At 46.5% G+C, this 23,717-nt stretch overlaps 1 protein-coding gene across 4 annotated transcripts in view; it reads left to right on the plus strand.

The window, feature by feature from the left end:
• Positions 1 to 23,717, plus strand: part of Dmbt1 (deleted in malignant brain tumors 1) — a 53,647-nt gene that overhangs the window by 22,209 nt on the left and 7,721 nt on the right. For 3 of the 4 annotated variants that reach the window (XM_076553817.1, XM_076553819.1, XM_076553818.1), the window contains 17 exons: positions 608 to 931; positions 2,766 to 2,792; positions 4,288 to 4,356; positions 5,599 to 5,922; positions 7,791 to 7,817; positions 11,334 to 11,387; positions 13,265 to 13,294; positions 13,901 to 13,930; positions 14,788 to 14,935; positions 16,301 to 16,506; positions 17,643 to 17,672; positions 18,260 to 18,289; positions 19,003 to 19,326; positions 20,188 to 20,217; positions 20,754 to 20,783; positions 21,764 to 21,914; positions 23,496 to 23,704. In XM_076553817.1, coding sequence (XP_076409932.1) covers positions 608 to 931; positions 2,766 to 2,792; positions 4,288 to 4,356; positions 5,599 to 5,922; positions 7,791 to 7,817; positions 11,334 to 11,387; positions 13,265 to 13,294; positions 13,901 to 13,930; positions 14,788 to 14,935; positions 16,301 to 16,506; positions 17,643 to 17,672; positions 18,260 to 18,289; positions 19,003 to 19,326; positions 20,188 to 20,217; positions 20,754 to 20,783; positions 21,764 to 21,914; positions 23,496 to 23,704 — 2,043 coding nt within the window. The remainder of the gene's footprint in view (positions 1 to 607; positions 932 to 2,765; positions 2,793 to 4,287; positions 4,357 to 5,598; positions 5,923 to 7,790; positions 7,818 to 11,333; positions 11,388 to 13,264; positions 13,295 to 13,900; positions 13,931 to 14,787; positions 14,936 to 16,300; positions 16,507 to 17,642; positions 17,673 to 18,259; positions 18,290 to 19,002; positions 19,327 to 20,187; positions 20,218 to 20,753; positions 20,784 to 21,763; positions 21,915 to 23,495; positions 23,705 to 23,717) is intronic. The other variant, XM_076553820.1, reaches the window with a different exon arrangement.

Raw genomic sequence — 23,717 nt, forward strand, 5'->3', positions numbered from 1 at the left:
ATATACACTCTCCACCTTGTCTGGGTAAGCAGCTGGTGAGAGCCTTTGCCCGGGACCCATGAATTTTTTTCTCCTCTGCCAGGGAGCTCATCATTCTATCCCTTTGGTCTGTCATAGAGCAACCTCCTCTTCCTTGTCCTTACTGCTGGTGGGTGAGGGTCAGGGTGGGGTGGATGTGCCCATGTGCATTCTGTGTGTTAGGAGTAGGAGGGCTCTGCTTGCTCTCTCTCCTTGAAACAGCCCACATTCTGCAGTGGATGTTGTCATCCAGAAGAGTGCATGGCACTCAAAGGCCTTAGATACAAGATGGAGTAGGTGTCTGGCCACCATCCAGGGCAGATTCAACCCATGTCAACACTGCAGACACAGAGCCCTTCTGGTGACAGACACACCTTTAATGTCTAGAACACAAGTAGTGAACATTCCATGAGGAGGTAAAGTCAGAGTGACAGGGTGAAGTCTTTCTAAGACAGGGTACCTGAGAAGCAACAATGGGAGGAACTCACATCCTATATTGCATTAAACCCCATGAAAGAGCTGCCCGTGATCACACAAGCTCCATCATCACCACAGGAACAACAAAGGAGAATCCACCATGTCTTTCCAGGAACAGAGTCTCCTTTGGCTGTGAGGCTGGTGAATGGAGGAGACAGGTGTCAGGGTCGCGTGGAGGTCCTTTACCAGGGTTCCTGGGGCACTGTGTGTGATGACAGCTGGGACACCAATGATGCCAACGTGGTGTGCAGGCAGCTGGGCTGTGGCTGGGCAGTGTCTGCCCCTGGAAGTGCCCTGTTTGGACAGGGCTCAGGGCCCATTGTCCTGGATGATGTGGCCTGTACTGGACATGAGTACTACCTGTGGAGCTGCTCCCACCGAGGCTGGCTCTCCCATAACTGTGGACACCATGAGGACGCTGGAGTCATCTGCTCAGGTATGACCCAGAGATCACTAGCTCTGCCTCCCAGAAATGCAGTATGCACAGATCTTTTTTAAGGCTCCCAGAACTCCATTCTGTCCCTTTTCACATTGCCCCTGTAAGGACTGCTGAATGTCCAGAGCAATGGCATTCTCAGTCAGGGTCCTGTGAATCCACTCAGTTCTCCAGGGACTCTAGAGTTTATGTGACACAGGTACCCATGGAAGAGCAACAGCAAGCTCAGACTAAAGCACCAGGGTCAGCAAACCCATGCTGTACAAGGAGTAACTCAGTGTTGTTTTGGAGAAACGTAATCCAGTTTGCATATGATTTTCCGAGTTCAGAAGCAAAGCAGTAAGGTTTGAGGCACCATGCCCAGAGTGCCTCCTGGTTTCATTTATTCTCCTATCAAAAAGTCTCCTGCAGGTCACCCACTCTACAAAGCTGTGCTTGCTACAGTCCACACTCCAACATCGCCTCCTGTAGCCACACTCAGCTCACTCTGGCTGCTCTGGTCTCTTGATCCAGTCTATTCTTGTCCTGTCCTTTACTAGACTCTTCTAACTGCTCTTTCTAAAGACCAGGACATTGTCCCTTTAGAAGATCCTTCCTGATTTATACTCAACATACTTAGAAACACACACTCAGACATAAGCAAACTCAGATGTACACAGAGATAAAGCCATATGATAGATACTTGCTTGAACACAAACATACAGATGAATTCCTACATGGGTACAGAAAGGCATATACATATATGCTCACATGCAAACATGCACATCACAGAGAGATGTGACACAGAGACAAAATTTTACATACAAACACACACACACACTCAGATACACTGACACATACAATTCCAGACATATACACAGAGACAGAAATGGACATTGACACAGAGGCACACACATACACTGTATGTTATCCAGTGGCTATTCATATTCTCAAAATATTCATATTCATAATCACACTCAGCTAGCACTTGCCCACTGTGCAAGACTGTCTGTTGATGTCTTCAGGGACCTACTATGCTGGAAGTCTGGTGAGCAGGGAACACACTTGTCTAATTTGTGCCCAGCTTGGTAAATGTACCAATAGCCTAACAGAATACTTGGCTCACAAGAATGTATTTCAACAAGCAGGACATAGTCTGTAAGTGTGAGCATCCCAACCTCATGCCTCAAGCCAGACCTGAGCAGCATTGCTGTTTCCATAATATATACATATAGACACACACATATGTACACACATGCTAAACCAGGGCCACCATTAACAAACCTCACCATTCCTGAGCAATTATCTCTCAGTCTCCATAGGAGGTTGGATCTAAGAACTCCCTTGCTTATACCCAAACTCTCTGATATTCAAGTCTTTATAAAACCTGGGGTGTGACCCCCACATGCCCTCCTGTGTCCTTCCAGTCATCCCCAGATATACCTAATAGAATATCTCATCAGTGTAAGTCACTGCAGGACCACAGTGCTCCTGGGATGAGGATAGGGGGTGATGTGTCTGTAGGCTTAGTACAGAGCAGGGGTTCCCCCATTTTTTGATCCACCACCTGTGTAATCTGTGAAGGACGCCATGGACACAGAGTGCCGATTGATATTACAAAGACTGTTTTTCTCTTTTGACCAATCAAAATGGAAGCTCAATGTTAGATTTTTGGCTTTAGGGAAGCCATGTAGCACAGTGAAGACTCTTTCAGTTCAGGGCCTGGAGAACTTGACCTTGGATGTTCCTGGTTGATCAATGCATAAGAGTCAGGGCTGTTGCTTCCCAGGAGGGTGTTTTCCAGGATTACCATGGTTAAAACACACAATGTGAATTTGCTTTTATTCCTTTACAGCTTCTCAAGCAAGCTATCCCACACCTGGTAAGTACTTTGAAAAGATGGACTTGTATCAGTATATAGTGTCCCTCTAAGTCAAAATAATCACCTCCTCACTAAATGGATATGAGTGATAGATACTAGGCTGCACTGAACAAACTGTGTCCCATCTGGACATGTAATGACAATGGAAGCTTCTGTCAGCTGGAGCATCAAGGCTCATGTGGTAATACAGTCACATTCTTCATGGATGTTTCTGTGCTTCGAATTTTAGTGAGTGTCAGAATCAAATAGAATATCTGAGTGAGGGTCTTGGGATTCACATCCTTCACTCATGAGATTCTGACTTGGAGACCCATAGTGGCTCAGGGACCTGTGCTGTGGCAGATGATATGTGAGGATAACCTGCTCACCTGCCCACTTTGAGAAAACTCCTCCTTGGCCCAAGAATAGTAAGACTTCAATATTATCAAGGGTATAGAGCCATTAGTTTGCTAAGAGTTCAGAAACCAGATAAAAATGTACGTTTTTGTTTGTTTGTTTGTTTATTTATTTATTTTTGAGGCTCAGGTAGCGCAGGCTCTTCTACACAGACTTGCTGAGAAGGCAAGGCTACCCTTGAATTCCTGATCCTCTTACCTCTAGTTCCAGAGTTCTGGGATTCCAGGAGTGTGCTGCCATGCCCAGTTCTTGTTTACCATATCTGAAATGATGTAACTTCATCTCCACCACATTAGCTTTTATCAACTTCCTCTGTAGCGGAGAAATTATGAAGGTTACTCAGAATGAAGCTGGGTGTTCGGCAGCTGTGGGTTGATCTTCAGTATGTCCACTCTAAGCTGCAGGAACACGTCACCGTTTAAAGGTGCCCTGAGCAAAGGACAGGGCTCATTTAAACAATTTACTCATATGTGTTTGAAGCTCATATCTTATTTAAAAAAGGTATATGTGAAGAAAATCCACTAAGGAAAAAAAAAACAGTGATCTAGGTATGGCTACACACACACACACACACACACACACACACACACACACACACACACACACACACACACACAACTAGCACTCAGGAGCTGAGTTAGGAGGATCTTGAATTTCAGTCTAGCCTAGTGTATATCAGGGATGTTGAATTTAAAATATATATTCACATACAAAAACAGGCAAACAGGCATTCCAGCCTTCTGCTTGAATATTATATTGGTCATATCAACCAATGCAATTAGATAAGAACAATTAATTAGTTGTGTAAGTATGGGAAGTACTTTTGTATTGATTCCCTAGAGCCCAGCACAAGTCAGATGCAGAATATTATCTGTAGGTTAATAACATTCTCTACACAAATAGCCTTTTATAATGGGAGAACTCAAGACTACATAGATTTCTTATGCATCTAAAGTCACATAGCCTTGCCTAGCCAGTACAGACCCCGAATCACATCCTGAGAGTAGATTTCACTGTACTTGCATGTCTTGTTTTTTCTCAATGGAGACTTAACTTTATATTTTCCATTTCTCTCTCTCATCTATTTATGGACGTGCAGAGCTGACCACTCCAGAGCCTTATACCACCCCAGAGCCTACCACCACTCCAGGGCCTTATACACCAATAGGTAACAAAAGCTGTTTAAATGTCTCTCTGTAGGTTGTAATGCCAGTGTCATTCATGGTGGTGACTTTTCTTGAGCGACTTAATGGGATGAGGTGTTGGATATGTGTTGTGAAAACTTAGAGAGGGTGGATTGCCTCCTGATCTTGGGCTTTCCTCAACTGGGATCCCTGTGACTGCCCATTTCTCTGTGTGTGGAGTATGTCAGCATGGGGGTGGGTTTCAAAATCCTATGGTCCCTACATTTAGTGTTATGTCAGAAGAAACTTTGGGACTAGGGGGTCTAGAATAGACTAGCTTCCAGAGAGTTTTCTGAAGCAAAATGAGACTGGTGATATGAGATCCCATTCTGAGGCTCTTCAAGGGGTGCCCTGTTTAGAGTAAAAGGGGCTTAGCCAGGGCAAAACCATGAAGACCGTTGTCTTGTTTAAACATGTTGGGTCCTTGAAACCTTGACTTTGGTGATAAGTTCACATCAGCAGTCTTGGTGACCAGCAGTGATAAAGCCCGGGGTTCTTTAGTGGGCTGTTATTGTACACAGAATGTGAGCTCATGGAAGCAGTCATGTGACCCAGCTCAGTGGGTGAACAATAGCTTCTACTCATGTTTAATACTGTTCTAGTGGGTCTAAAGAGCAGTTCTGATACACACTCTCAACCTTGTGTGGGTAAGCTGCTGGTGAGAGCCTTTGCCAGGGACCCATGGACTTCTCCTCTGCCAGGGAGCTCATCATTCTATCCCTTTGGTCTGTCATAGAGCAACCTCCTCTTCCTTGTCCTTACTGCTGGTGGGTGAGGGTCAGGGTGGGGAGGATGTGCCCATGTGCAGTCTGTGTGTTAGGAGTAGGAGGGCTCTGCTTGCTCTCTCTCCCTGAAACAGTCCATGTTCTGCAGTGGATGTTGTCATCCAGAAGAGTGCATGGCACTCAAAGGCCTTAGATACTAGATGGAGTAGGTGTCTGACCACCATCCAGGGCAGATTCAACCCATGTCAACACTGCAGACACAGAGCCCTCCTGGTGACAGACACACCTTTAATGTCTAGAACACAAGTAGTGAACATTTCATGAGAAGGTGAAGTCAGAGTGACAGGGTGAAGTCTTTCTAAGACAGGGTACCCGAGAAGCAACAATGGGAGGAACTCACATCCCATATTGCATTAAACCCCATGAAAGAGCTGCCCGTGATCACACCAGCTCCATCATCCCTACGGGAACAACAAAGGAGATTCCACCATGTCTTTCCAGGAACAGAGTCTCCTTTGGCTGTGAGGCTGGTGAATGGAGGAGACAGGTGTCAGGGTCGTGTGGAGGTCCTTTACCAGGGTTCCTGGGGCACCGTGTGTGATGACAGCTGGGACACCAATGATGCCAACGTGGTGTGCAGGCAGCTAGGCTGTGGCTGGGCAGTGTCTGCCCCTGGAAGTGCCCGGTTTGGACAGGGCTCAGGGCCCATTGTCCTGGATGATGTGGCCTGTACTGGACATGAGTACTACCTGTGGAGCTGCTCCCACCGAGGCTGGCTCTCCCATAACTGTGGACACCATGAGGACGCTGGAGTCATCTGCTCAGGTATGACTCAGAGAACACTGGTTCTGCCTCCCAGAAATGCAGTATGCACAGGTCTTTTTTAACACTCCCAAACTCCATTCTGTGCCTTTTTGTACTACCCCTGTAAGGACTGCTGAATGTCCAGAGCAATGGCATTCTCAGTCAGAGTCCTGTCAATCCTCTCAGTTCTCCAGGGACTCTAGAGTTTATGTGACACAGGTAAGCCATGGAAGAGCAGCACCAAACCCACAGTAAAGCACCAGGGTCAGCACACACATGCTGTACAAGGAGTAACTCAGTGTTGTTTTCGAGAAATGTATCCTGGTCTATATACGATTTTCCAGTGTTCAGAGGGCAAAGCAGTAAGGTGTGAGCCACCATGCCTGAAGTGCCTCTCTTTAATTCTCCTATCATAAAGGCTTCTGCAGGTCACCCACTCTACAAAGCTGTGCATGCTACAGTCCACACTCCAACATCGCCTCCTGTAGCCACACTCAGCTCACTCTGGCTGCTCTGGTCTCTTGATCCAGTCTATTCTTGTCCTCTCCTTTACTAGACTCTTCTAACTACTCTTTCTAAAGATCAGGACATTGTCCCTTTAGACGATCCTTCCTGATTTATACTCAACATACTTAGAAACACACACACACACACACACACACACACACACACACACACAAACATTCAGACATAAGTAAACTCAGATATACACAGAGATAAAGCCATGTGATAGATACTTGCATGATCGTAAACATACAGATTATTTCATACATGGATACAGCAAGGCATATACATATATTCTCACAAGCCATCATGCACATCACAGAGTGACGTGACACAGAGACAGATTTTTACACACAGAACAGACACACACACACTCAGATACACTGACACATACAATTCCAGACATACACACAGAGACAAATATGGACATTGACACAGAAGCACACACATATACTGTGTGTCATCCAGTGGCTATTCATATTCTCAACACATTCATATTCATAATCATATCTCAGCTAGCACTTGCCTGATGTGCGAGACTGTCAGTTGATGTCTTCTCGCACCTAACTATGATGGACCTCTCTGGTGGGCAGGGAACACACCTCTTCAAATTGTGCCCAGCTTGGAAAATGTACATGAGCCTAACAGGGTGCCTGGGTCTCAAGAATGTACAAGCAGGACATAGGCTGTAAGTGTGAACAGCCCAACCTTATGCCTCCTGCCAGACCTGAGCAGCCCTGCTGTTTCTATAATACATGCATACACACATATATGTACTCATATGCTAAACCAGGACTACTATATTGACCACATTCTCACCATTCCTGAGCAGTTATTTCTCAGTCTCCATTGGAGGTATTTTCTAAGAACCCCCTTGCTTATACGCAGACCCTCTGATCCTCAAGTCTTTATATAACCTGGTGTGTGACCCCCACATGCCCTCCTTTGCCCTTCCAGTCATCCCCAGACATAGAGTGAATAGAATATCTCATCAGTGTAAGTCACTACAGCACCACAGTGCTCCTGGGATGAGGACAGGAGGGGAAATGTCTGCAGGCTTAGCACAGAGCAGGGGTTCCCCCATTTTTTGATCCACCGCCTGTGTAATCTGTGAAGGACGCCACGAACACAGAGTGCTGATTGATATTACAAAGACTATTTTCCTCTTTTGACGAAGGAAAATGGAACCTCAATGTTAGATTTTTGGCTTTTGGGGAGCCTACATAGCAGAGTGAAGACTTTCTGTTCACAGGCTGGTGAACCTGACCTCAGTGTTCCTGGTTGATCAATGCATAAGAGTCAGGGTTATTGCTTCCTAGGTAGGGGTTTTCCAGGATTCCTGTGGTTGAAACACACAGTCTGAATTTGCTTTTATTCCTTTACAGCTTCTCAAACAAGCTATACCACACCTGGTAAGTACTTTGAAAAGAGGAACCTCTATCATTTTATAGTGTCCCTCTATGTCATAATAACTACTGCCTCATTAAATGAATATGAATGATTCTAGGCTGCACCGAGCAATCTGTGTCCTATCTGGACATGTAATCACAAAACACGTTTCTGTCAGCTGGAGCATCAAGACTCATGTGGTAATACAGTCACAGCCTTCTTTTTGTTGCCCCTGTCTGGAATTTTATTGTGTGTCAGAATCAAATACAATGTCCTTAGTGCGGGTCTTGGGATTCACATCCTTCCCTCATAAGATTCTGACTCATGGAGACCCAGAGTGGCTCAGGGACCTGTGCTTTGGCAGATGGTATGTGAGGACAACCTGCCCTCTGGCACACTTTGAGAAAACTCCTTGGCCCAAATAGTAAGACTTTAATATTAGCAAGGGTAAAGTGCCATTAGTTTGCTAAGTCTTCAAAAACCAGAAAAAATATGTAATTTTTTTTTTTTGCTTATTTATTTAAAGACCTATGTAGCCCAGGCTGTTCTCAGACTTGCTTGTAGGCAAAGCTACATGAACTCCTGATCTTCTTACCTCTATGTCCAGAGTTCTGGGATTCTAGAAGTGTCACCATGCCCAGCTCTTGTTTATCATATTGAGATGATGTAACTTCATCTCCTACCCACTCGCTTTATCTCCTTTTGCAAAAAATCATTTTTATCAAGACCTTCTTCTGTGCACGTAGACAAGACTCAACCACATATCCCCCATCCCAGTAGTAGTGCACAATGCAGTTGAGGCTGATTTTGTAACCTATGAGGTCATTTCTAAACAGTGGATTCTTTTCTAAATTGAGTTTGATCTTTCATAAGGTTGGTGGATCCCAGAAGCTATAACTAGTGCTCAGTCCTGCTCCTTTGCTCTTGGTCTCTGGCTCTAGGTTACTGGTGGGCTGGGGGTCCAGTTTGCTTTCTGTTGCTGTGATAAAACACTGGCCATAGCTACTTGGAGGCAGAAGGGTTTATTTGGCTTACAAGTTACAGTCCATCATCCAGTGAAGCCATGGCAGGAGCAGGAGGCAGGAAGCTGGAGGCAGGAACTGATGCAGAGGCCACGCAGGAGCCCTGCTTGCTGGCTTTCTGGCTCACCCTTAGCTAACATTTTTATACAGCACAGACTCACCTGCCCAGGACAGTGGGCTGGCCTTTCCCCATCAATTCTCCATCAAGACAGTTTCCCACAGACATGGTCATAAGCAAACACGATCTTATCAAATCCCCAACTGAAACTCTTTCAAATGCCTCAGCTGTGCCACAGTGAGAATGGAGCTCACCAGGACAGGTGGGCAGCCCTGCTGCGGCTGTCTGGTGGAATCCAGGTGCAGCTTTGGGCACAGAAGTCAAGGATGGAGTTGAGATGAGAGACGGGGGTGTTAAGGTGCCAGACACACTCCACCAATCCCTGTCCCTCACCTTCCTTCTTCTCTCGGCTCTCCAGTCACTTGATGGATGAAATTAACTTTAGCCTAGTGTCAGAAGAGCTAGTGGAAACAGTCACTGTTTCTTCCTCTGTACAACCTGAGCCGTGTTTGCAAAGGTAAATAGCATCAAAGTTAGTAACTTGTTATGTACCCCCAGCCAAATCGTTTTAATGTGTGAAATGAATGCATCAGTATTGAAAGAAGAGGCTGGAGAGATGGCTCAGGCATTAAGAACATACTTTGTGCTTGCAAAGACCCGAGTTCAGCTTTCAGCACTCAGTTTAGACAGCTAATAACCATCTATAACTCAAACTCCAGGGGGCTCTGACACCCTCTCCTTGCCTCTATGGGCACCTGTTCCGATGTGCACATACCCACACATAGACACAAGCCCATGCACATCATTAAAAATAAAAGAAATGTTTCAAATATTAAATATATTGCACATAATCTATGCTCAGTTAATACAGGTAATATGTGTTATCATAAAACCTTCCCAATATTTTGAGATAAGTATCATTAATGCCGTTTTGCAGATGGGAAAACTAAAACATAGTTGGATAATTTGTCAATACTTGCCTGTCTAAGATTCTGTGGCTGTAAATGGGAAGGTGGCAGTTGAACCCAGCACTGCCTGTATCAGACCAACTTTACCCAACCTACCACTGTCATACCACAGAGTACTCATAACCACAGAGTAGCCACAGCAAAGCCACACCCAGGATCCCGCTCCTGCTGTCAGGACGCTAAAGCTGTTCCTTCCTTAGGGGCCTGCCAGCACTCACCTGCTGTCTGTTTCCTCCCACAAGCAGCCCAGAGTTCCACTGTGGGTGACTTAGGGGCACCACACCATGCAGAAGCATGCTGCCTGCAGATTCCTCAGTCATGCTGGTCCTTACACAGGGAGAGCTAGCTGGGGTGGTAGAAGGAAGACAAATACCATTGCATCCTTGATCCTGATGAGGATGGAGAGGATGCTCAAACACTCTTTGTGAGAGTGTGTGACGGTGTCTCACCATGTAGCCCTGGCTGGACTGCATCTCCTTATGTAGACCGTGTTGAAATTGAACTTACAGATATCTACCTGGTTTTGCCCTCCTGAGTGCTTACAGTTGTGTGCCACTGTTCCTGGCCTATGCTGAAGCACTGAGGGCAGGGAAGTGACTGAAATACACATGCCTTGGTCAAGAGGAAACTCAAGGACCAAGCAAGGGATACAGATGAGAGCAGGGCAGAGAGGCGGAGGAAGACATCAAAGTTGATGTCCACCTTCTCAGCACACTGGCACAGGATGTCGCAGGGTGGCATCCTGGATCCCGATGGAGGAGGGAGAGTAGGTTTGGATGGTAGACATGGATATCCTGGAAGCTGATGGAAACTGAGTCAAGAGTTCTGCCCTGGGACAGTCAGGGCTGAATGCGGACTGAAGAGGTGACTCTGAGGGTCCCTTGTCTGGACATTGTCAGAGAATTGAGGTACAGGGGAGTGGGAAGCCTATGAAGAAGGTCATTTTTAAGGTCCAAACAATACAGCACTGGAGGTCAGAGGAAGAAGGGCACAGGTGGTCTTAGTACAGAGCACAGCACGCCAGGGGAGCAGTTCCTGCAGCTTTGCCTCTGAGGCTGGTGAACGGCGGTGACCAGTGTAAGGGCTGAGTGGAGGTCCTGTGCCAAGACTACCTGGGCACTGTCTGTGACGACAGGGGGAACATCCAGGATGAAGATGTCATCTGTCTGCAACTGGACTGTGTCCATTCTGTATCAGCACCTGGAGGGGCCCCCTCTGTCAGGTCTCAGGGAACAATCTCTTGGGAGCTGTGTACTGCTCAGGACAGGAACCCTACCTGTCCAGCTGTCAGCATGATGGGTGGTGCAACCAAGACTGGCCACAGGGAAGATCTCTAGTTGTAGGCATTACCTAATACAGGTCCTGAAGCACATCCCGACATCAGATTTCACTGTACTTGCATGTCTTGGCTTTTCTCAATGGAGACTTAACTTTATATTTTCTATTTCTCTCTCTCATCTATGTATGGACATGCAATGCTGACCACTCCAGAGCCTTATACCACTCCAGAGCCTACCACCACTTCAGAGACTACTGTAATAATGGGTAACAAATGTTGTATAAATCTCTCCGTGTCGGTTGTAATGCCAGTGTCATTCATGGTGGTGACTTTCTTGGGACAGTTAAGGGGATGGGGCGTGGGCATGTGTTTTGAAAACTTAGAGAAGGTGGGATTGACTCCTGATCAAGGGGGCGTTCCTTTACTGGGACCCCTGTCACTGCCCATTTCTCTGTGTGAGGAGGAGTCAGTCAGCATAAAGGTGGGTTTCTAAATTCTATAGTCTCTAAAGTTAGTGTTATGTCAGAATAAACTTTGGGTTTAGAGGATCAAGATAAGACGAGCTTTCAGAGAGGTTTCTGTCACAAAATGAGACCGATGCTATATTATGGGATCCCATTATGGGGTCACTTTGAAGGGGTGCCCTGTCTAGAGAGCAAGGGGCTTAGTCCAGGCCAAAACTGGAGCGGACCTTTGTCTTGTTTAAACATGTTGGTTGCTCGAAACCCTGACTTTGGTGATAAGTTCACTTCAGCAGTCTTGGTGACCAGCAGTGACAAAGCCCGGGGTTCTCTAGTGGGCTGTTATTGTACACAGAAAGTGAGCTCATGGAGACAGTCATGTGACCCAGCTCAGTGGGTGAACAAAACTACATGTTTAATACTGTTCTAGTGGGTCTGAAAAGCAGTTCTGATATACACTCTCCACCTTGTGTGGGTAAGCAGCTGGAGAGAGCCTTTGCCTGGGACCTATGAACTTTTTTCTCCTCTAACAGGGAGGTCATCATTTTATCCCTTTGGTCTGTCATAGAGCAACCTCCTCTTCCTTGTCCTTACTGCTGGTGGGTGAGGTTCAGGGTGGGGAGGATGTGCCCGTGTGCAGTCTGTGTGTTAGGAGTAGGAGGGCTCTGCTTGCTCTCTCTCCCTGAAACAGCCCACGTTCTGCAGTGGATGTTGTCATCCAGAAGAGTGCATGGCACTCAAAGGCCTTAGATACAAGATGGAGTAAGTGTCTGGCCACCATCCAGGGCAGATTCTACCCATGTCAACACAGCAGACACAGAGCCCTCCTGGTGAGAGACACACCTTTAATGTCTAGAACACAAGTAGTGAACATTCCATGAGGAGGTGAAGTCAGAGTGACAGGGTGAAGTCTTTCTAAGACAGGGTACCTGAGAAGCAACAATGGGAGGAACTCACATCCTATATTGCATTAAACCCCATGAAAGAGCTGCCCGTGATCACACCAGCTCCATCCTCCCCACGGAATAACAAAGGAGAATCCACCATGTCTTTCCAGGAACAGAGTCTCCTTTGGCTGTGAGGCTGGTGAATGGAGGAGACAGGTGTCAGGATGCTTGCTTATTTTGCTCACAGCCACAACCAACAATTACAGAGAATGGTGGGACTCTTCAGTGTTCTGTCTGTCCCAGCACCTTCAGCATTCTCCATTAAGTAAAGGCAGCTTCCGCTGAGCCAAATATCACCCTCTCCTTGTCTCAGTGGGATAACAGAGTTGCAGCACTTACTTGATTTTGCTAAACTTCACTTTTCCATTGAAATCTTTTGCTATAGAGGACCTTTCCTATGCTATTTGTCTAGAAAGCAAAAGCCATGTAATGTGGAACAGTAGCGACTGTTCCTATCATGGTCCTAAGGAAAAGATGGCATTATTCTTTTACTAAGTAATTGTCATTCAGGAGAATGTTACAGTGGCCTTGGGGCCCTGGGCTACCTCATTGCTGCAATGAGGGGCACAAGAGGGGAGCATGTCCAAGGTCACCACTTGCTCCCACAGAAAGGAATCTCTTCTTGTCAGCCAATGAGCTTTTGTGTCCAATGTTTTCCTTTTCTCAGCACATGTCTCTAAAACAAACTTTGATGCACAGGCCTGTTTTCTAATCCATCTTTGTTTTCCTCTCCAGATTGGTGGGATACAACCACTCCTTTTCCTGGTAAGTGTGGGATGAGACCAAAGCAGAGCTTTTACACTTCAACCAAGAGGTTGGCGAGAGGCAAGAGTTCTGGGATGTTCTTGAAGTCTGTGGTGTAGCACAGCTCAGAAGGATGGGGAGAAAGAAAGGAACTAAGAACAGTATCTTCTCTTGAGCCAATGTTACACTCTGCTTGTCTTAGTGACATAACAAAATTGCAGCACTTAATCCATTTTGCTGAAATTCATTTTCCTGGTGAAATCATTTGCTCTGAAGGCCCTTTTCTGCAAGGTCTGTCTAGAAGGCATTATCTTATCAAGAGTCATGGGACATGGTGACAGCAGAAACTATTCCTGTCATAGGCCCATGGTATAGATGGCATGATCCTTTAAGCAACTGTCATCCAGGACAAAGTTATAGTTGTCCTGGGGCCCAGGGCCACCTCACTGTAAATTGGTGGACACATGAGAGCATGGTCAGAGCCACCACAGATCTCATGGAAAGGACTTTCTTTTTCTCAGCCACAGTGCTTCTGTGTCCAATGTTTTCCTCTTCCCAGCAAGGGTGTCTTGATCCAACTTTGATGCACAGACATTCCTTCTAATCCAGCTTTGTTTCTCTCTCCAGTTTGGTGGGATACAACAACTTCTTCCCCTGGTAAGTGTGGGATGAGACCAAAGGATAGGTTTCACATTTCAACCAAGAGGTTGGAGAGAGACAGGGATTCTGGGATGTGTTTATAGTCTGTAGTGCATCACAGCTCAGAAGAACAAGGAGAAGAAAGGAATTAGGAAGACTGCATGCATTTTCTGTGCACATATCAAGTGATCCACTCTGTCCACAAAATCCATCTCCTATTTAAACATCCCATATCAATGAGTAGATTTGGTGATGCACTTAAAATTTAACCATGGCATTGGACTATGAGTGGGACTCCAGATGTTCAATGTGAGCCCCTTGGTGGACACTTCCATTCCATTCATAACACCACAGCTTTGCAGGAAGACTGGGGCTCTGGACTCTGTGAGCCAGAACAGGTAGAAATAGGTATCTAGTCCACAGTGCTTCCTCCAGATTTCCCCTGTTCTCCAGAGAGATTGAAGCCCATAAAGCAAACACGTATGCACCTGAAATAAGCCTTGGAATACATGTCAATTGTGCCTGAGAGTCCTGTTGTATCCAGGGTGCAGAAGTTATGCACCACTGGTCCAAGGGATCTCATAACCACCATCAGCTAGCAGCTGGGGGAGTCATAAGTATAGGGGACACCTCATTGTGGCTTTGATGGAACTTCCCAAGACTGCCATTCCTGTCCCGCATCCATTAACCAACCTGTACCTCCCCCCACAAAGAAAAGCCACCTAGGAGGGTGCCCTCTGTGTCTCAGGATTGGCCAGGGCTAGGCTCTCTCTTGTTAGGTTCCTCGCTTGGATATTGTGTCACACATTCCTCCTCCTGTCAGGCAGCTGTGTGCTGTGTGCTGGGGTTCATCGCATTTCCACTCTTTCCTGTAGACTACAACTGTGGAGGTCTCCTGGACAGGCACTATGGGAACTTTTCCAGTCCATTCTACCCTGGGAATTATCCCAACAATGCTAGATGTGTGTGGAACATTTTGGTCCCAACCAACAACCGTGTGACTCTGACCTTCAGAGATGTGCAGTAAGTGTGGGTGCAGAGCAGATGTTGGAGAGAAGGAGGGGTGCTTGGATACTCAGGGAGGTGGTAGTCAAGGTGACTTGAAATAAAAAAGATGTTCCTGTTTTGGCTTGGGATGTGAGTAGCCCATGGAGGGTGGAATGGGTGCATGGGCTCAGGAAGTTGAAAATCTTCTGGCTTAAAGTCCCAGGGTTGTCCTGAATTTGCTGCATGGCCATGGGATGCAACTCTCCTAAACCTCAGTCAAAAAAGGGGGGCTTAAATGTCTCCTTTTCTCATCTTGTTGTTCAGGGAATTACCAGAGAATATGCAAATACTTGGAAGTGTTACTCAGTGGGAGGGGCAGTTTGGGGCTCAGGTAATGATGGTCTTGGGGGTACATGGGTCAGTGCTGCCAATGAGGGCACTTAAGGTCAAAGCTTTCCTCATAGCTCTCTCTCATTCTATGAGTCACCAGGGCCCAGATAAAAGTACAATTCCACTGAGGTGTGGAGGGTCCCAGCCCATACTGACTGAGCTGTGTTCCCTGGTCCTCTTTGGGTGACTGTTTGTAGTTGTCTTGGAATTCTCTGTTCTAGTACCACACAAACATGGTATCAGTGTCCTTGTAGGACAATATAAATACTGCACCTGTAGATGCTCAGGTCCTTGGCACAAAGGCATCCTTAATATACACTGCTTCATCATGGCCTTACCACCCACAGCCCTTTTCGGTAGTCATGGAATGCAGTGTTCATTATTGGAGATGAGAAACTTGAAAGTTACAGAGGTCCAATGACTTGTGATTTTTGTTTTGTATGGCTTATTTATTGTATGTGTTTGAGTGTTTTGTCTGTATATATGTGTTTGAACTGCTTGCCTCCCTGGTGCCTGTACAGGTCAGAAGGTGTTTAATCCCCTGGATATGGAATGATTGATGGTTGTGTGCTCTTTTGTATGTTCTGGGGATCTAACTAAGTCCCATGGAAGAGCAACCAGTGAACTTAACAACTGAGCCATGTCTTCAAGTCCTGCCATGTTTTCTCCTTCCATTATTTTATTTATCAGAGATTTGTTTTATCCTGAAGATAATTGGTTACACCTTGAAGCAATATGCTAGATTTTTCTCAGGTGACCTTCCTTTGTTTACATAAAAGGCTGTTGTGGAGAGGGACAGATTACAGATCTGTGACCCCCAAAGGAACAATGTAGACCAGGCATGACAGTCTAGGGAAGATAGATGAATTCCCTTAGCATTCCAGGAAGCCATATATTTTTCCAGATGATACATTTTATCACTGTTACCGGGACAGTGATCCCTGGGATGATGTGAGTCTCCAGATCAAATTCCAGACATGGAGAAGATAACTGTTTATTCTGTCTCCCCAGGCTTGAAGGAGGCTGCAGCTACGATTATATCCTGCTTTTTGATGGCCCTCAATACAATTCCCCCCTCATTGCTCGGGTTTGTGATGGGGCCAATGGATCTTTCACCTCAACACGGAACTACATGTCCGTAGTCTTCATCACTGATGGCAGTGTCACCAGGAGAGGGTTCCAGGCTGACTACATCGCTACCTTTGTCCCCGCCACCAGTAAGTTCCCCTGAGAGAAAGGGTGTCCATTTGTGTTTGGGGTGTCACTAGGAGCCTTCTGGTCCTCGGCTTTCCTGAGTTTGGGACATAAGCAATAGCATGGCCTCACTGGGTCCCATGCTTGCTTCCTGTGGAGAGGGACTGTGTCCAGTGAGTCTTGGGGATCTGGCTGCCAGAAATATGGTTGAGGGCCAGGGCTGGGTGATGGGATACACTGGCTTCAGCGTCATCATCAGAGAATAAAAAGGTCTAAGGTGATTTTTTGATAGACAGTGAGAAGTCAGTTCCAGGAGTGGTAGTGACACCAGGCTTGGAGCTTTGTGACTCTTCCAAAGTGTGTGTCACTGTCCATGTCCTGAGAACTAGCACATCTGTCTTCTGTCTGAAGAAGGACAGATTAGGACATACAAGGAGGGACAGAACATTCTATCAAAGGTTGTGAGTTCCAATCAGAGATGCTATGTAGATCTATGAGTCTGCTGGTGAAGGGTTGAGGAATGTGATGTCCAAGGTCGCTTATGTAGTGAGGGGCAGAGACAGTGGCTTTGTCCTTAGCTCAAGTCCCTATTTCATGATAACGCTACTCATAGACTGTAGAGTTCTTTGTTTCATGAGAAAATGATTCATTTGACAAAACACTTTGCTTGTTTACAATCATGTCTCTGGCTCCCCATCAGAGAATCCTAAATTCAAGTTCCCTCAGTGGGCTTTGGTGAAGGTGTATGTCTGTGTACAGTTCTTTAAGGTGCTGGGGTAGAGTCTGTGTCCATGAGTATAAAGCCATCCAGCTCTGTGCCTCATGTCCAGTGTGGCTGGGGCTGCCCTGTGAGGGCTGAGTGGTCCAGTATAAGAATTGGACCTGGCTAGTTACCCCTGACCCACTGGATGGATACAAATCACAGGATTCAGTCTGTCAACACATCCAGGCACATGTCTCCCCTTGAAGTGGGAGCAGAGTGTGGGCTCCTAATGACCCCATTGTTAGCATCTTCCTGGCCATGTAGATGACTAGCAGTCCCTACTCTGAGGCAGAAGATGAGTACAACCCAGTGTCTGGTCTGCTCAGTGTCATGAACCCAGGGCCAGGCTAGGCACCTTTCATTCAAGGCCTCTGACATGGCTTCTCTTTCTCACAGCTTTTCCATCGCCACTCCCGACCATCCCTGGTGAGTTGAGATCTTCCTAGAGCCTATATTACTACCTGTCCCTATTCTCCCTATAGTCATATACAACAGCTTCAGAATGGGTGGGACTCGTCAGGATTCTGTCTCCCGCAGTATCCTCAGCACTCTACGGAGAGGACAATGGTATCTTCTGTTGGGCCATTGTGTCCTTCTGCTTTTCTCGGTGGCAGCACTTAATCCATTTTGCTATGCTTTGCTGTTCTGGTGGAATCGTGCACCTTGGAGGCCTTTCCCGATGCTATTTGTATGGAAAGCACTATCTTTTGCAAAGGTCAAACAATGTGGTGTAGCAGAGACTGTTCCTGTCATATGCCTAAGGTATGGATGGCCTGGTTCTTCTAGGATGCAATCGTCACTCAGGACATAGTTATAGTTGCCCTGCATCCCTGGGCCACCTCACCATTGTTCTGATGGACATGTGTGAGCATGGTCAGGGCCACCACATGCTCTCGTGGAAAGGACTTTTTTTCTTTTTTCTCTGCCACAGTGCTTATTTGTACAATGTTTTCTACGTGACCAAAGTTGATGCACAAGTCTTTCTTCTAATCCAGCTTTGTTTTCCTCTCCAGATTGGTGGAATACAACATATCCTTCCTATGGTAAGTGTGGGACGGGACCAAAGCATGACTTACACTCTTCAACCAGGAGGTTAGAGAATTCTGGGATGTTCTTGAAGTCTGTGGTGGAGCACAGCTCAGGGAGGCAAGAAGAAAGAAAGGAATTAGGAAGATGCCATGTCTTTCCTGTGACACTGCCAGTGATTTACTCTTCCCCAAAATCCATCTCCTATTTAATCCATTGCAGAATCAGTTCAGTTAATAGATTTGATGAGCCCTCAGGATCCTATCATGGTGTGTGACTCATAAGTGGGACTTCTGGTCTTTCATAAGTGCCTCTTGGTGGACACTTCCCGTTCCACTCATAACACCACGGCATTGCAGGAAGACTGGGGCCCTGGACTGTGTGAGCCAGAACAGGTAGAAATAGGTGTGGAGTCCACAGTGCTTCCTCCAGATTACCCCTGTTCTCCAGAGATTGAAGCCCACACCAGCAAACACCTATGCACCTGAAATCGGCCTTGGGATAGGTGTTAATTATACTTGATGATCTCTTTGTGTCCGGGGTGCCGAAACTCTGCACCACCAGTCCAAGGGATCTGGTATCCACCATCATCTGCCAGTGGTGGAATCAGAGACTCAAGGAAAGCTTTTCTCCATGAGTCCAGGGGACATCTGACTGCTTTTATGATGTTTCTTACTTAATGCTTACTTACTTTAATGTTTACTTAAAGCCTTTTTTTTTTTTCCCTTAGTAAATGAGTCTTTATTGGTGCTGAGGCTGGCCAATGGAGGAAACCGCTGTCAGGGCCGAGTGGAAATCCTGTATGAAGGTTCTTGGGGCACCGTGTGTGACGACAGCTGGGACATCAATGATGCCAATGTGGTGTGCAGACAGGTTGGCTGTGGCCCGGCTCTGTCGGCCCCAGGAAATGCTCGGTTTGGTCAGGGCTCAGGGCCCATACTCCTAGATGATGTGGCCTGCTCAGGGTATGAGTCTCACCTGTGGTACTGTCGTCACCGTGGCTGGCTTGTCCATAACTGTGCCCATCCTGAAGATGCCGGAGTCATCTGCTCATGTGAGTTGGGTGAACCTCTAATGTCTTCTTCATAGATGAAAGGCCTTCTTATGTTTCGGTCTTACTACTCAATGGATTTGTCTTGCCGTGGATATTGTCACCGGTGACCAAAACCTAAGGGATATCAGTCATTTTAACCCCTCACTGGGTAGAAGAATCCAGGAGAAAAACACTGGCTTCTTCAGTGTTTCTTTTCTCATGGTTCAGTTCTGTGGCGAGAGAGGGAGACACTGTCTAGAGAGTGAGGAAGACACTATGTTACTGAACATTCTCCAGCTCAAAGTGTTCTCGGTCCACAACCATTCACAAGGTTTTCTGAATGACGCCCAGTGGCCAGTGGCCACTGTGAGTGTGTGTTTGTGCACAGGAATTTTTAGGGTAAGAGAGGAGCATCCGTGTCCATGATGACAGCTTAGTACTTTCATTCCTGTGCTTCAAGGCCATTTGAGTAGAACTGACCCAGCTATGTACCCCACACCGACACCCCCCCCAACCCAGCCCTGTACCCCACACTGACACCCCGCCCCCTAACCCAGCCCTGAGGCCTAGCTGGTCTCATGTAAATATTTAACCTGGACAAGGCCACTTAACATCTGAATCACTGGATAGCTATGAGATACAAAGTTCAGCCTGTCACCTCTTCCAGACACATTTCTCACCTTGAGGAGGACCAGAGAGTAGAATACTAATTGGCCCTCACAAGGAACATCTTCCTGGGAGTATAGATGGCTATCAGTTCCTACTCTGAGGCAGGGGATGAACACAGATTAATGCATATTCTGCCCAGTGTCATCCACTCAGGTTCCAGATTAGCCACCTCCTGATCAGGGCATCTAACAAGGCTTCTTCTTATTTTCACAGTCCCTGAGCCGACATCCACTCCCAGTCCAGGTGAGTCCATCTGTCCTTCAAGTCTCACGTGTCCATCTTTCTCTGCTTGGCTCACGATACCTGGCAGTAGCTCCAGAATGGGCAGGACCCTACAGCACTATTGCTGTCCCAGAACCTTCTGTTCTCCTTAAAGTAGAAAGGCAGCTTCTGAGGAGCTCACAGGACCCCTGCCTGGCCCAGTGGAATAAGAAAATTGCAGTAATTAATCTGTGTTACTAAGCAGTCTTTTCTGGTGCTGTTAGGATCTATCTTGGGCAGAGCTTTGTCTTGTCCATGAATTGTATATTGAGGGACAACTGAGACTTCTCATGACATCATTTAGGAGAGAATTTAAGGTGCCGGTAGGGTCTGGGCTACCTTACTATCCCTGTGGTGGGCCTCCACAAGCGTGGTACAGGGCATTGCTGGCTCTTTATGAGTCCTTTTCTCCCAGCTGCAATGACTCCCTGGTCCCTGCATTCCATGTCCCAGCTAGAGTGAGTTTCACCCTTGTTTCATACTTCCGGACTCTAATCCAACTTTGTTTTCCTCTCTAGTTTGGTGGACAACAACAACTCCTTCCTATGGTACGTACTTTAGATTAAGCTAAAGCACTCCATAGTACTCTAACCAATAGGTTCGAGAAAGGGGTGCATATTCCTGGCCTTACTTGAAACCTGTGGGAGAGCAAAGATGAGAGGAAAGAGAGAGGGGGGGTATGTAGAGGGAGAGACACTAGGGCTAAGTCTAAGGTATATCTCTCTAGGGCATGCCCCCAGTAGCCTACTCTACTCAACCAGATCATTTACCTAATTACTAGATCAAGTGATTAATCGATAAATCTGTTCAGAGCTCTCAGCATCCAATCACAGGACTGGATTCATTGAGTTGGGCTCCAAGTCTTTAGTAATGAGCTTATTGATGGACATTTTCTACCAAACCATAATGCTATCTCTGCGAGAGGTTGCAGCCCTGGACTCCATGAGTTAGGATAGGTAAAAAGAACTGCAGAGCCACGTTCCTTGCTCTCTATGTCTCCATTCATCAGAGAGATCCAACTACTCACCAGAAAATCCAAACATCCTTGAAAAAAACCCCTGAGATGGGGGCTAAGAATCTCTTTGCATCCAGAGTCCATGAACCCTGGTACAGGTCCAAGTGGCCTGTTCCTGACCATTGTCTGCCAGTCAGTGAAAGCAGGGGTTTACAAGCTTAACCAGAGAACTCCAGGTTCAATGAGAGACCTTGTCTCAAGACACAATGAATATTCTCTCTCTGTCTGTCTCTCTCTGTCTGTCTCTCTCTGTCTCTCTGTCTCTCTGTCTCTGTCTCTCTCTCTCTCTGTCTCTCTCTCTCTCTCTCTCTCTCTCTCTCTCTCTCTCTCTCTCTCTCTCACACACACACACACACACACACACACACCCCTTAGGCTTCAGTGAGTGAGCCAGGGCTAGGCTGGCTTTTATTGGGTTCCCAACTTGGATATTGTGTCAAACATTTCTCCTCCTGTCAGGCAGCTGTGTGCTGTGTTCTGAGGTTCATCAGCATTTCCTCTCTTTCCTGACAGTAAACTACACCTGTGGAGGTTTCCTGACCCAACCCTTTGGGAACTTTTCCAGTCCATTCTACCCCAGGAACTACCCTAACAATGCCAGATGTGTGTGGAACATTGAGGTCCCAAACAACTACCGTGTGACTGTGGTCTTCAGAGATGTGCAGTAAGTGTGGGTGTAGAGCAGATGTCAGAGGGAAAATTTGGGGTGCTTTGAAATTCAGGGGATGATAGTCAAGGTGACATTTAAAATAAGGGTTCCAGTTTTGATTTGGAGAGTAGCCCATGGCGGGTGGTGGAATGGGAGCAAGCGCACAGGAAGTTGAAAATATTCTGACTTAAAGTCCCAGGGTTGTCCTGAATTTGCTGCATGGCCATGGGATGCCACTTTCCTAAGCCCCAGCTAGAGAAGGGGCCAGAATCCCTGCTTTTCTCATCTTGTTGATCATGAGGTCATCAGAGAATGCTCTAATACTGGGAAATGTTTGCTGTGGGAGGGAGGGTTGGGGCTTGGGCAATGCTAGTCTTGGGGTCACAATATACAGATGTACCTGTTCAGTGCAGCCCTTTCCTCATCGGCCCCTTCCTTTCTGAGTCCTCAGGAGCCAGGGTGCTAGCATTGCTGATGCATATGGAGAGTTCCTATCACTCATGCTTATGAAAGAAAATGTTCTTGAGCAGAGAAGATGTCTACAAAAGCCCATTAATATTTGCTTCATTCTGGGAAGCGAGTGGCCCAGATGGCTGAGAAACTATACCCGTATTCACTAGCACCAAAACAACAGTGTCCACTGCTTGTGACCTTTCATAAACTATGTTTTTCCCATGCAGAGCTCCATGTGGACATCACCACTACCCTCTTCAGTATGCATAGTGCACAGTGTTCATCTTAGGAGATGAGAAACCTGAGCCTTGGAGAGGTTCAGTGTTTCTTTCATTACTCATCTCTATCACTATGAATTCATTGATATTTGTTTCATTCTGGAAGGGACCTGGGAGCACTTTGAAGGAACAAGTCGAGATGTTCTCTGGTGACCTTCCTTTGTTGATTTAAAGGACTGTCAGAAAGGGAGACTATAGATCTTATACATGTGACCTTAGATGGCAGTATGAAGACATGGCATGGTGGCCTTGGCAAGATGAATTCTCCCTGGATTTAAAGTTGTCATCTGTTCTTCCAAATAATGACCTTGGTCAGAGTTTCCATGAGCCCTGAGCTCTCATCCATATCTGGACAGTAGAGAACTTAACTGTAGCCAGAAGGTTTCTCTGGTCCTGCCCAGTTCCGCGGTCCTGCAGTCCCACAGCTGCTTATAAAATAATCATTCAGAGGCTTATATTATTTACAAACTGACCTATGGCAGGCTTCTTGCTAGCTAGCTCTTATAACTTAACCCATTTCTATGTATCTATAAGTTGCCACGTGGCCGTGGCTTACTGGCACTTTAACATCTTGCTTCTACTAACAGTGCTGGCATCTCTCCAGACTCCGCCTTTCTCCTTCCTTCCTCTCTCCTTGGATTTCCCACCTGCCTCCAAGCTGCCTTGCCATAGGCCAAAGCAGCTTATTTATTTATTTATTTATTTATTCATTCATTCATTCATTTTTGGTTTTTCGAGACAGGGTTTCTCTGTGTAGCTTTGCGCCTTTCCTGGCAGCTTATTTATTAACCAATGGGAACAGCATATATTCACAGCGTACAGAAAGACATCCCATAACACTTAACTGCTTGTTTTGTCTCTTCAGGCTTGAAGGGGGCTGCAGCTATGACTATATTGAGATTTTCGATGGCCCCCACCACAGTTCTCCTCTCATCGCTCGGGTTTGTGATGGGGCCATGGGCTCTTTCACTTCCACATCCAACTTCATGTCGGTTCGCTTCATCACTGATCACAGTGTTACCCGAAGAGGGTTCCAGGCTCAGTACTACTCGGTCTATGCCAACAACATCACCAGTAAGTTCCCTTG

This window comes from Peromyscus maniculatus, chromosome 1 (genome assembly GCF_049852395.1).
Source record: "Peromyscus maniculatus bairdii isolate BWxNUB_F1_BW_parent chromosome 1, HU_Pman_BW_mat_3.1, whole genome shotgun sequence".
Classification (NCBI taxonomy): Eukaryota; Metazoa; Chordata; class Mammalia; order Rodentia; family Cricetidae; genus Peromyscus; species Peromyscus maniculatus.